The 14,336-nt window shown below is 41.0% G+C and overlaps 1 protein-coding gene across 1 annotated transcript in view; it reads left to right on the forward strand.

The window, feature by feature from the left end:
• The window catches only part of OGFRL1 (opioid growth factor receptor like 1), a 264,291-nt gene that overhangs the window by 77,738 nt on the left and 172,217 nt on the right, over positions 1–14,336 (forward strand). Inside the window, exon 2 of the mRNA XM_053711987.1 lies at positions 8,578–8,725. Coding sequence (XP_053567962.1) covers positions 8,578–8,725 — 148 coding nt within the window. The remainder of the gene's footprint in view (positions 1–8,577; positions 8,726–14,336) is intronic.

Genomic DNA, 14,336 nt, shown 5'->3' on the forward strand with positions numbered 1-14,336 from the left:
TGGTAGTGTTGTGGATACTGCGGGGAGAAGTATTTGGGAATGTTTTTAGATTTGAAATGTGTTTCTTGGAGCATCAGTATATGCCCACCTTTTTTTTGAAGATCATTAATGGCCATTCTCCTTTTGTGGGGACAGTTTAATCCTTTAACATTTTGCTTGAAGATAATTAGATCATGTGGGGTGTGATTACCCATTTAAGTAATGTGAAAGAGCAAGCTTTGTCTGGTTAGATGGCAGGGGACATACAAAATGGACCGTTATGGGTGCAACCTGTATATGAAAAGAGAGGAGAAAGGTAAAGAAAACAGGGAGAAGAGGAAACAGAGATACAGAGATGAAGAAAAGTAGTAGACAAAATACAAATTTTACTAGTAATACGTAAAACATTCCTAAATTAGAGGAGAAAATCTCCCAACTGAATGAGAACAATAAAACATTTGTGAGTATATAACAGTCAAACATCTGTAAACATCAGTCATAGCAATATATTGAAAGTGAACTGAAAAACATTTTGTGGCAATAATAGGAACAGTAGTCCCTAGTTTAAACTGGGAAGAGCATTGTTAAGGTGAGAGATGTCACCCTTAGGTACTGTAAGTAACTAATGTGGTGAGAAAAAGAGAAGAAAAAGGAAGTTTACCACAGGATACTAAAGTCAACCTTTATCTCCCCTAGGAGATAGCTGAGGCGATGAGGGGTTTTGTACTCTCCTTTGACGAACTGGAACCCATTCTTTCCTCTGTGGTAGCGGGAGGGGTCCTTTGGAACTGTGATCTTTGTTGTGAACAGGGGAACTTTCATCCAGTTGTGGTGGTTGTATATCTAATTCTTTACAAATAGGCAGGATGTCGTCAACGGAGGAGCACGACAGGCGTCTGCCCCTCCATAGTATTATCAGGTGGAAGGGGAGACCCCATCTGTAAGGGATACTTCTTTTCCTCAGAAGCATTGTGAGTGGTTTGAGGTCTCTTCGTTTGGAAAGTGTTCTTTGGGATAAATCTGCGTATACCTGTATCTCCACATTGTCATGCCTGATGGGTTGATGTTCTCTTGCTAGCTTCATCAATTCTTGTTTTACTTGGAAGTTGGTGATTCGAACAATGACGTCCCTCGGCGGTTGGTCACCCTGTGGTTTAGGGCGTAGAGCTCTATGAGCCCTAGCTATCAATATCAATTTTCGTCTGATTTTCTTCTTTTTTCAAGGTGCTGAAGAAGTTTTGGAGGTATTGTTCTAGGTCCAGCGTGTTTTCCGCATCGTCTAGTTTGTCTTCCGAGATGTTTACACCTTGCTGCTAAATAGTGTTATGGAGCTCAGAGATAGCCTCTGCATGGGCATCCTGTGCGCCCTCAAGCGATTCCACCCTGTGCCCTATCTCAGAGATATCTTTCTTGAGGTCGGATATTTCATCCCTGATACATTGCTTGACTTGGGTAATCAGTGATGAGAAGTCCTTTTTGAGGGGATTGAGTTAAAAAGAGCTGTGGGTATAGTAATGCTTTCAGTGGGTTGTTCGCTTTCAGACTCTGATGAACTTTGACACAAGGCTTGGTCAGGAGGATCAGCCTCCTCAGAAACGTTGGTTTTAGCTTCTAAGGCCTTGAAAAATGTGTTCACGGTGTGTGATGCGGTTTTCAACTGCTTATTGCTCTTATTAGGTTTACTGCCTTTCTTTGGCGACATTTTTTTGGCGTAGGTTGGTAGAGGCTTGTATCACCAGCTTGAGTCAAGAAAGTGGGAGTTAGGAGTAATTCTGGAATAAGTGTTGTAAACAGTGAGATGAAGGATACCTCTTCTAATTTTTAATTAGCAGTTCTTGGCTCTAATCTCATTCATAAGACAGAGGAAATCTCTCCCAGGCTACCCTGCATGTAGTTTCTCAGTTTAGAAAAGCTTATGTAGTCAATGTGCTAAATATAGTAGAGCTCCCCTGTGGCATTCTCTACAGGATTGAGTGACAGGCAGATGTGCAGGGGTTAATGCTTGAGCGCATAAAGTTACATTATGTAAGGCTGTCTTATAGTTGTTGTAGCAGGCTTATAGTTAACTTATATCCCCATTCTTAACTAGCCTTGTGTAGTTTTGAGTGCTGGGGGATTCTATATTGTTGCGGCGTGTCTTAGTTCTGATCCCCTCTGCAGTTTACACAAGGTGCGTGTTTAAATTTATTACAGGCTGCGGCCTGTCACGGAACTCACCTCCGGCTCAGAAAGCCGAGTCTAGTCGCTAATCACCTCCTTCTCACCTCATCTAAAGCCCGGTGTTAGTTGCTCAGCAGTTATGGGCAATCCGGTGGCTCCGGTGTCACACTACATGCCTCAGTGGTGCAGGCGTCTAGGGGAGGGCCGCAATTGCGCGCTGTGTATCGGGAGCTGCGACGGCTACTTAGAGTGAAAGGGAATCTGTCCCAAAGTGACCAGCCTCAGGTCAATTGATGTAGCCACTGGTTTTGACTGTTAATAAGAGTGGGGCATAAGCCAGTAACGTCCTCAGACAGATAGGGCTCAGGAGCTCTAAGAAAAGGCAGCCATCTCCTAGGCTGGCTAGCTCCGCCCCCCAATGTTAGACTTTTTTATTTTCTGTAATGTTAGGTTTTCTTATTTTAGTAATGATAGTTTTTTATTTTTAAAGGTAAGATTAAGTTTTTATTTAATTTTACAGGTCATTTTTTTAAAAAGTTTTTTTAAGGTAGGATTTGTTTTTGTAAATTTAGGGGTATTTTAATTTGGGTTAAGTTAGGGGGTGTTAGGTTAGGAGGTTTAGATGATAGTTTAATACTTTGCATTGTGGGGATGGCAGTTTAGGGGTTAATAGATCTATTTAGTGTTTGTGATGCGGAGATGGTGGCTTAGGGCTTAATAATTCTATTTAGTGTTTGCGATGTGGGGGTGACGGTTTAGGGGTTAATAGTTCTATTTAGTGTTTGTGATGTGGGGAGATGGCGGTTTAGGGGTTAATAGTTTATGAGTGTAACTGTACGTTTTAGTTTCAGACAGTCAACCACAACTCTGAGATTGCAGAAATGATTAAAGCGTAAAAGGCGATTGCGCTAGTGCCTCACTTGTAATCTAGCCCTAAAACTTTAAAATTGATTAAGAATTATATTGCATGTTTCAAGGTTTTTGACTGAAAAGTGCTCAAAAGTGTGCATATATGTGTATATATGTATGTGTGCACATACATATTTACACAATAAACACATAAATATACATGTTCACACACACACACACACATATATATATACATATATATATATATATATACAGTATATATTTTTTTATATATATATATATATATATATATATATATATATATATATATATATATATATATATATATATATATATATACATACATACATACACACACTGGAGCCCTTCCCAGTCAAATACCTTGCCATATATAATATCCCTTTTTAACCATTTTTAACCATTTTTTATCAATATAAATGTTATTTTTATTTTTTATAAAAAATGTGTATATATCAGTGTAATACTGTATTTTACACACTACTTCAGGTCTCGGGTCGCACTGTTATCCTAGTGATATTTGGTCTTTTGCTCGAGTGCCACCCACAACTTTCAACTTGTAATATCAGCTCAATTTAGTGCCGTCAGAATATACATTGAAAGTAATTGTTGCGCTTTAGTGATTTTGGCTACGCTGATTTACTATGGACTTAATACCAAACTTGTAATCTGAGCCTTAGATGTGAAAAATACCATTATACACAGGGACAACCTCATTCAATTATCCGTAACTCTAAATTCTAACACAATAAAGTGTATAGTCCTTTTATATGTGGGTTACCTTAAGTATATGTCCTTTATAGGGCCAGATTACGAGTGCCGAACTATCGTTACCGAGAGGAGCATAAACACATTTGCAAAATTGCCGTGTTTTTTATGCTCAAATCCATATTACAGTTTAAATTACCACAAGTTCGCGTAAACAAATTTGCGGTAAATTAAACAGCGCGCTACTTGTAATTTACGCTACCCATATTTTCTATTGAGCGGCAATGTCCGCTTTTATTACAAGTTGAAATTAAATGCGATCACTTGAACGCAATCACATTTAACGCTCAAGCATTTTACTCTACCTGAAACAGTTGCCCTAAACTATACTATTAACCCCTAAACCACCACATAGCCCACAGCAAAGTACCCCTCTACACTCTAATCCCCTAAACCACCACACCCAAACATCACAAACTACCCCACTACACTTAACTGCTACAACCCCCATTGCAAAGTACTCACTAGCCTTTATTTAAACACCCCTAATCTAACACCCACTAAGTTATGGAGGGGGGGAACTAATATTGCATTAAAAATAAAAAAAACTAACATTACATTTAAAAAAAGCTAACATTATAAAGAAAAAATAACATTACAGAAAATTATAGCAATAGCCCTTAGAAGGACTTTTTATAGGGCATTGGCCTAAAGTGACTTAGCTGTTTTTCACCCCAAAAAAATACAAGCCCATTCTACAATACAAGTAACCCCCCACATCACCCCCAAAAACAACCTACTCTAAACATTGCCCTGAAAAGGGCATTTGGTTGTGCATTGCCCTTAGAAGGGTATTTGGTAGGGCAGTGCTCTTTTGCTGCCAAACCCCCCCCCAACTCTATTTTAAAAAAAAAAAGGCAACTAAAAAAAAGCCTATCACTAAATCCTAAAGATGATACTCATTAAACCTTAATCCGGGTTCTACGTGCTTGCCAACTGCGGGGCTCCTCTTCTATCCCAGCGGCGGTGATCTTCTATCTTTAGCCCAGTGGATGAAGGGTTTTTATTTTGTGGTGGGGCTTTAGTTTTAGAATTGGCATAACAGGATTTTTTAAATTTGGTCTTTTTTTTTCTGTAATGTTAGTTTTTTTTTTTTTTTCTGTAATGTTAGCATTTTTTCTGCAATGCTTTTTTTTTAAAAAAATTTAATGTTAGGTTTTCTTTTTTGTAACTTAGGGGGTGTTAGGTTAGAAGTGTTAACTGGTTGTGGGGGGGGTTAGAGGTTAGTTGCTACTTGATGTTTGTGGCGGTTTAGGAGTTAATAGAATAGAGGGGTACTTTGCAGCGTGGATATGTGGCAGTTTAGGGGTTAATAGTGTAGCTGGTACTTAGCGATGTATAGGGGTGGCAGTTTAAGTGTTAATAGTGTAGCGGGGACTTAGTGATGTCGGGGTATGGCGGTTTAGGGGTTATTAGAGCAGAGGGCTTATGGCAATGCAGGTTAGCGCGCGAGCATTGGTCTTAGAGTTGTTTTTGCTTTTTTTCACTCCATTTAAGTCTATGGGGGAGTATGTTAATGTGGTTGCCGTCACGCCGCTCTCCATTGCACCCCTCTGGCTGTTGCCAGGGATGCGGCGGTTGCTGTGAGTATGCGGCAATGATGTCATCGCCGCACGTCTAGTCCCCTCTCAAGCCGGTTGGATCCTTTGAAGTCCTCCTTGGTGTGAATCTGCTCCTATGTAAGTACCTGCATAACTTGCATACACTGCCAAAGTATAGGACTTACTGTGAGTGCTCCTGGGTGTTACTAATTGCTGGATTGCCTTTATGTTACTGAACTCTGCCTGTTTCACCACTCTGCTGTTTAACCCCTGAATTGCTGGATTCCCTTATTGTTATTGAACTCTGCCTGTCTGACCATTCTACTGGTTTACCCCTGAACTGCTAAACTGCTGGATTACCTTTTGTTGCTGACCTTTGCCTGTCTGACCATTCTACTGGTTTACCCTTGAACTGCTAAACTGCTGGATTACCTTTTGTTGCTGACCTCTGTCTGACCTCTGTCTGTCTGACCACTCTACTGGTTTACCCTTGAACTGCTAAACTGCTGGATTACCTTTGTGTTGCTGACCTTTGCCTGTCCCTGACCATTCTACTGCTTTACACCTGAACTGCTAAACTGCTGGATTGCCTTTCTGATGCCGAACTCTGCCTGTTTCTGACCATTCTTTGCCTTAACCTTATTGCCATGAAGGACTACCCTGTCTACTGTGAGTACTGCTTACCTAATTTCTTAAACTCTCTTTGTTCTGGGATATTTCCTTATCCTTCCACTTGATGCCGGGATAAGAAAAAGAAGACTACTTGCCAAGTTTGGTCTGATAGGGAAATATCCCACGAGCATTACATTATACTTGGGCCGTGGACCCAAATGAGGTAGCAAGAGCAGTCTCTCTTCAGGGACAGACCCTGGGAAGCCATGCCATACACTTGCAGAATGTGGATTCTACACTAGAGGCTATAACAGCTATGCTCTCCTCACTTTTTGCCGATAAAAACACTGCTCCTGTTCCCACACAGCCGGTCCCTGTTGCTAGTGCTGCAACCTCCTCCCCTGTTTCTGGTAGTATACCCTGGATACCGTTGCCTGACAAGTATGATGGTACTACCAAATGTAGGGGTCTTCTCAACCAATGCAGGCTTCACTTCCCCAATGACCCTCACACCTTCTAGTCTTATCAGTAAAAGGTCACTTTTATCATTTCTTTATTGAAAGACTTGGCTCTAGCCTGGGTCTTTCCCCTTTGGGAACAGAGTGCTCAGCTCCTGAACGATGCAGATACCTTCATTCCTGCATTATCTTTCCTCTGGCCACACTTCTGCTGCAGAATACTCTCTCAGATCTCCGCCCGAGCAATAGATCTGGGGCACAATACGCCATTGAGTTTCGCACCTTGGCACATGAGACCAGTTGGGATGGCAGTGCTCTCAAAGTGGCCTTCAAGAGAGGTCTCCATGAGCGCATCAAGGATGAGCTCACTTATCACTTATCACTTATGATGTTCCATCTTCCCTGGATGAATTCATAACACTTTGCAGCAGTCTGGATTCTCGCTTTCAGGAGAGACAAGCTGAGAGAACGAGAAATCACAGAATCCTTCCCTCTCATTCTCCTACCTGTCCAGTCTCTAGACTATCCTCTACCCCTTCAGCACCTCCAGTTACCTCTGAAGAATAACCCATGGATCTCTCTTTCCTTAAACCCTCTGTATCTGAACGACAGAGAAGAAGGAGATTAAGACTGTGTTTCTATTGTGGTTCTAATTCACACCAACTCAAGAATTGTGATATACTGTCGGGAAAAGCCAATGCTTAGAGGATAAAAGTGGGGTACCTCTAAGCCTGGCCACTACTAATTCCCCTCACTCTTCTCGGATTCTGGTACCTGTTACCCTTACCTGTCTTCAGAATTCTGTCCACGCTCAAGCCTTTATTGATTCAGGGGCAGCTGAAAATTTCCTAGATCACCGTTTAATGATTCACGCAGAAGAAACAATGTCTTAAAATAACCACTCTGGATGGCACTCCCCTTTGATCAGGTTTAATCCATTTCAAATCAGCACCCCTAACCCTGACTGTGGGAGTCCTACATACGGAACAGTTGCATTTAGATGTCATTCATTCCCCTGCACAACCAGTTATCCTTGGTCTACCTTGGCTACGTAAACACAATCCTTAATTCGACTGGACTAAGGGACAGTTGGTCTCCTGGGGTAAATCTTGTTTTCACTCCTGCCTGGCTAAAGTTACTCCGCTGCATCACATCCCTATAGCCAGTCTTCTGACCCCTTCTAATCTTCCCTCAGTATATGCAGAATTTACGGATGTCTTTGAAAAGAAAGCAGCTAATGTGCTGCCACCTCACTGTCCTTACGACTGCAAAATTGACCTCTTTCCTGGAGCCCCACTTCCTAAAGGGGGGACTTATCTGCTCTCCAAAGCTGAAACCAAGGCCATGGAGGAATATATCCAAGAGAACTTAGCTAAAGGCTTTATTCGCCCTTCCTCTTCTCCTGCCGGGGCTGGCTTCTTTTTTGTTAGTAAAAAGGATGGTGATCTCAGACCCTGTATCGACTACAGAGCCCTAAACAACATTACAATCAAGAATCATTATCCTATTCCTTTGATCACTGAATTATATGATTCACTCCAAAATGCTTGCTACTTTACAAAGTTGGATCTACGTGGGGCGTACAATCTCATTCGTATCTTCCTGGGTCATGAGTGGAAGACTGCCTTCTACACAAGATCAGATCATTACGAATACCTTGTAATGCCTTTTGGGTTGTGCAATGCCCCTGCTGTCTTCCAAGCATTCATCAATGATGTCTTCCTTGACTGCCTTAATCACACTGTCATCGTCTGTTTGGATGACATCCTCATATTCTCCTCCACCCTTGAGGAGCATCATTAGCATGTAAAACAGGTACTTCTACACCTCAGAAACAATTCTCTGGTAGCCAAGCTGGAGAAATGTGAGTTTAATCAAGTTCAGATCCAGTTCCTTGGCTATGTCATCTATAAGGAGGGTTTTGCCATGGATCCTACAAAGCTAACCGCAGTTCTGGACATCAACACACCTCATTAAAGGAACTACAGAGATTCTTGGTTTTACAATTATTATCGCAAGTTTATAAAGAACTTCTCCCAAATCGTTGCTCCACTCACTGAGCTGACTAAACGAAGCAGAGGCTGCAAGAATTGGTCTCCTGTAGCTGTGGATGCTTTCTCTCTATCTATCAGAAAAAGGTATTTTGTTCTGTTCCTGTGCTCTGCCATCAGGATCCTGATCTTCAGCTCACTCTAAAGGTTGATGCCTCCGAGATAGGAGCTGGTGCAGTCAACCCAAAGGGACCCTATAACTTCCAAGTTGCACCCTGTAGCCTTTTTTCCAAACGGTTTACTCCTGCGGAGAGGAATTATGATGTGGGTAATCATGAACTCTTAGCCATTAAAATGGGCCTGACTGAATGGCGTCATTGGCTAGAAGGTACCACCAACCCATTCAGATTCTCCCTGACCACAAGATTCTGACGTATCTAGAGACTGCTCATCGACTCAATCTTATACAGACTAGGTGGGCCCTATTCTTTTCCTGTTTTAACTTTATAGTCTCTTACCTTCCTGGGACCAAGAATAAAAAAGCTGATGCCCTTTCTCGTCAGTTTCCTCAGTCTAACGACTCTTCTGAAGCTCCTATCGAAAACATCATAACTCCTTCCTTTGTGGTTGCTCAGCTAAACACCTCTCTTCTTCAAAGACTGCAACGTGCCCAGTCAAGAAAACCTTCTGAAGCCCCTGCAGCTCTTGAGATCCTTTATGTTCCTCCAAACCTTTTGCTCTCCTTTGCTATCCTGGGCTCACAACAGCAAACCGTCAGGTCATCCTGGTTTGTCAAGAACCTTTAAACTCCTTTCCCAACACGTGTGGTGGCCTACCATGAAGTCGGAGTCTCCGGATTATGTCAAGGCTTGTCAGACTTGTGCAGTTAATAAGACTCCCTACCTCATGGCCTACTTCAACCATTGTCCATACCTAAACAACCATGATTTTGTTGTAGACCTCCCTCCTTCTGACCATCATACAGTAATCTGGGTTGTGGTGGATTAATTCTCCAAATTTGCTCATTTTGTACCTTTACCTAAGTTACCTACAGCCTAAGAATTGTCCACTCTTTTTCTGTGTATGGCTCCATGGTATACCCGTAACGATCATCTCTGACAGAGGACCTCAATTTATTTCTACCTTTTGGAGAAGCTTGGAACCACTATTTCTTTGTCCTCTGGTTATCAACAGCAGACTAACTGGCAGACAGAGAGAACCAATCAGGATCTTGAAGCTTATCTCAAAGCATATGTCAATTCACAGCATATTAATTGATCTGGGTTGTTACCCCTAGCTGAACTGGCAAAAAACACTCATTGGCATTCTTCTCTACAATGCTCTCCTTTCCAGGCCACAGCTGGTTATCAATCTCATGTATTTCCTCTTTCTGCTCAATCCATAGGAGTCCCTGCGGCAGAACGTTGCTTCACTGACCTCACTACCCACTGGCAACGAATAAGCTCTCAGTTACACTCAACCATCTCCAGATACAAGAGGTTTGCTGATCATCATCGAGCTAATATTCGTGCCTTTGTTGCAAGTGATCGTGTCTGGGTCTCTACCCGACATATCCGCTTACGTCAACCTTGTCACAACTTAGGACCTCGGTATATTGGTCCTTATAAAGTCCTCAAAACACTTTCTCCTGTTGCCTACAGAGTGTCCTTGCATAAGACCTTGCACATTCACCCAGTCTTTCACATCTCCTTGCTCAAACCCTACATCACAAATAGGTATACTCGACTCAGACATCCTCCTCTTCCACTCCTAATTCATGGTGAACAGAGTATGAGGTTGCCAAAATCCTGGATTCCAAAATCAGGCGCAGGCAGCTCAAATACCTTATAAACTGGAAGGGATAGTCTGTGGCAGAGCGTTACTGGGTCCCTGCCCGTAATTTGCATGCTCCATCTTTGGTCTCCAAGTTCCATGCTGCTCACCCTTCGAAGTCGACTCTGGTCCCTGGAGGGAACCCTTGAGTGGGGGGCTATGTCACGCCGCTCCCCGTTGCACCACTCTGGCTGTTGCCAGGGACGCAGCGGTTGCTGTGAGAGTGCGGCATTGCTGGTTGGATCCTTTGAAGTCCCCCTTGGTGCAAATCGGCCCCTATGTAAGTACCTGCATAACTTACATACACTGCCCAAATATAGGACTTAATGTGTGTGCTTATTTGCTGGATTGCCTTTTTGTTACTGAACTCTGCCTGTCTGACCATTCTACTGGTTTACCCCTGAACTGCAAAACTGCTGGATTGCCTTTCTGCTTCCGAACTCTGTCTGTCTCTGACCATTCTCTGCCTCAACCTTATTGCCGTGAAGGTCTACCCTGTCTACTGTGAGTACTGCTTACCTAATTTCTTATACTCACTTTGTTCTGTGATATGTCCTTATCCTTCTACTTGATGCCGGGATAAGAAGACTACTGGCCAAGTTTGGTCTGATAGGGAAATATCCCATGAGCATTACAGTTGCAATATTGTAACTTCGGCTACTTGCAACTTATAATGCGCATGCTACCCAGTGCACGCAAAGAGCCGAAGTCAAGCATAGTAAGCGTGCAAGTGGAAGCGATAAATAGCTCCACTCGGAATCTAGCTAATTTTTCTCCGCATTATTTAAAGGGTGATAATATTCAATATTTTTGGTATAGTTATAATTACCACAGTAAATTTAAATGATATTAATCATTATTGAAATGTGTCCCTCTCCGTAAGTGGATTTACTATTACTGAACATTCGCTTGTCCTCCTATAATGGGAAAACACCACTATTCTTTTGATAAAGTGTGTGTGCCATATATAAAGGTGGTCTCTAAGGTATAATTATTTTCTTGAGAAAAAGCATCTGACAAAATGTGCATTTAAGCACAAAAAAATGTGAGATTTTGCAATTTACGTTTAAAGTCAGCTGACTAGACTTGTTTTATGTTAGAAGCTAAGTTATAGGCATATTTAATGTATAATTTGTAGAGTGAATGTCTGACAAAACTATAGGCATATGGAAGAACATGAGGGGGTGGTGTATTCCTTATGTTGCTCCCCATAATATTTATAAAGACTTGAAAGTCCTTATTTGTAAGCAGCTATCCTCCTGTTGCCAAAAGTGATTGTCCTAACACTGACAAATACATGACAATATTTTATTTTTATTTTGGGGGTTCTGGTGATTTTAAATAAATTTTTATTAGGACCACACATTGAATGAATAAGGTCTCATTGTTCAAAAGGGAAGTTTTGTATCTTCATAACCATCATGCAATTGTCATAGTAATAACGATCACCTGGTAGGAATTGCTACCTTATGTTTATGTTGTTGATGTTAGGGCTTATAGAACCATGTTTCTCTGAACGAATAAACAAAATACAGGAATAAAAATAAATGGGAGAACTGGCTGAGATTAAAAATACAATACAATCCTAAATGTTGGTATTTTGCGAAAGTAAATACTAAATGTGGCACCATAAAATGTGAGTTTGAAATATTTAGGATATAATGACACCCATGCTGCTATTTACCATGTATGCCATAAAAAATTAAATAAAATGTAATTTGTTTTGTAATTTTTTTTTTGCATTTCAAAGCTTAATTTGTATGACAATCTCACTAAAAATAGTGATTTTGATGTATAAATTCAATGAGTACCAAACTCTAGACCAGGGGTGGGTAATGACTCAGCACTGTAGGGGTTAATGAGACGTGTTTATCCTTATATATATTTAATTACTCTCCCATTTTTAAGGTTTCATTATTCCGCGCCCACTATAGTACTATAGAACTCCCTGTCCCTTACTGTTAGTCTGTCTCCAAGATTTTTGCCTAGATTACAAGTGGATTGCTATTGATAAGCGCATGATTTACCCCAGAATGATGTAATCCCTTTAGCGCGCCCTATACGCTCAATGGATAGTGCGACCGCATTAAACATCGCTCATATTACAAGTTTAAAGTTATGTGTTGGCATGAGCACAACACATAACAGTACTAAATAAGTTAGCGCAACTTGAGGCCTGAAGTAAAGTGTTAGGGCTAGAATAAAAGTAGTACAAAACACATGTAAAACATATGAAAATAAAGTATTACATCCATACATATTAAATGTAAAATATGTAAAGGTCCAGTAGATGACCTTTACATATTTTACATTTAATATGGGTATACATGCATAAATGGTTATTTTCTTTCTTTATAACAAATATCTATATAGGTTTATGATTGCCCTGGCACATTAGACATTTGTCTTTCACTCATTTTCATACGCCTAGATTTAGAGTTTGGCGTTAGCCGTCAAAACCAGCGTTAGGGGCTCCTAACGCTGGTTTTGGCCGCCCGCTGGTATTTAGAGTCAGTCAGGAAAGGGTCTAACGCTCACTTTGCAGCCGCGACTTTTCCATACCGCAGATCCCCCTACACCATTTGCGTATCCTATCTTTTCAATGGGATCTTTCTAACGCCGGTATTTAGAGTCTTGGCTGAAATGAGCGTTAGAAATCTAACGACAAGACTCCAGCCGCAGCAAAAAGCCAGGAGTTAAGAGCTTTCTGGGCTAACGCCGGTTCATAAAGCTCTTAACTACTGTGCTCTAAAGTACACTAACACCCATAAACTACCTATGTACCCCTAAACTGAGGTCCCCCCACATCGCCGCCACTCTAATAAAAATTTTTAACCCCTAATCTGCCGACCGCACACCGCCGCAACCTACGTTATCCCTATGTACTCCTAATCTGCTGCCCCTAACACCGCCGACCCCTATATTATATTTATTAACCCCTAATCTGCCGCCCCCGCTATTGCTGACCCCTGCATATTATTTTTAACCCCAAATCTTCCGCTCCGTACACCGCCGCAACCTACAATATACCTATGTACCCCTAATCTGCTGCCCCTAACACCGCCGACCCCTATATTATATTTATTAACCCCTAATCTGCCTCCCCCAACGTCGCCGCCACCTACCTACACTTATTGACCCCTAATCTGCCGACCGGACCTCACCGCTACTATAATAAAGTTATTAACCCCTAATCCGCCTCACTAACCCTATAATAAATGTATTAACCCCTAAAGCTAAGTCTAACACTAACACCCCCCTAAGTTAAATATAATTTTTATCTAATGAAATAAATTAACTCTTATTAAATAAATTAATCCTAATTAAAGCTAAATACTTACCTGTAAAATAAACCCTAATATAGCTACAATATAAATAATAATTATATTGTAGCTATTTTAGGATTAATATTTATTTTACAGGCAACTTTGTATTTATTTTAACCAGGTACAATAGCTATTAAATAGTTAATAACTATTTAATAGCTACCTAGTTAAAATAATTACAAAATTACCTGTAAAATAAATCCTAACCTAAGTTACAATTAAACCTAACACTACACTATCAATAAATTAATTAAATAAAATACCTACAAATGAATACAATTAAATAAACTAACTAAAGTACAAAAAATAAAAAAAGAACTAAGTTACAAAAAATAAAAAAATAATTTACAAACATTAGAAAAAGATTACAACAATTTTAAGCTAATTACACCTACTCTAAGCCCCCTAATAAAATAACAAAGCCCCCCAAAATAAAAAAATGCCCTACCCTATTCTGAAATACAAATAGAAAAGCTCTTTTACCTTACCAGCCCTTAAAATGGCCTTTTGCGGGGCATGCCCCAAAGAATTCAGCTCTTTTGCCTGTAAAAAAAACCATACAATACCCCCCCAACATTACAACCCACCACCCACATACCCCTAATCTAACCCAAACCCCCCTTTAATAAACCTGAAGATCTCCCTACCTTATCTTCACCACGCCGGGTATCACCGATCCGTCCAGAGGAGCCTCCAAAGTCTTCATCCAAGCCCAAGCGGGGGCTGAAGAAGTCCTTCATCGGGCTGAAGAGGTCCATCATCCGGCTGAAGTCTTGATCC

The sequence above is a fragment of the Bombina bombina genome, chromosome 4, assembly GCF_027579735.1.
Source record: "Bombina bombina isolate aBomBom1 chromosome 4, aBomBom1.pri, whole genome shotgun sequence".
Lineage (NCBI taxonomy): Eukaryota > Metazoa > Chordata > Amphibia > Anura > Bombinatoridae > Bombina > Bombina bombina.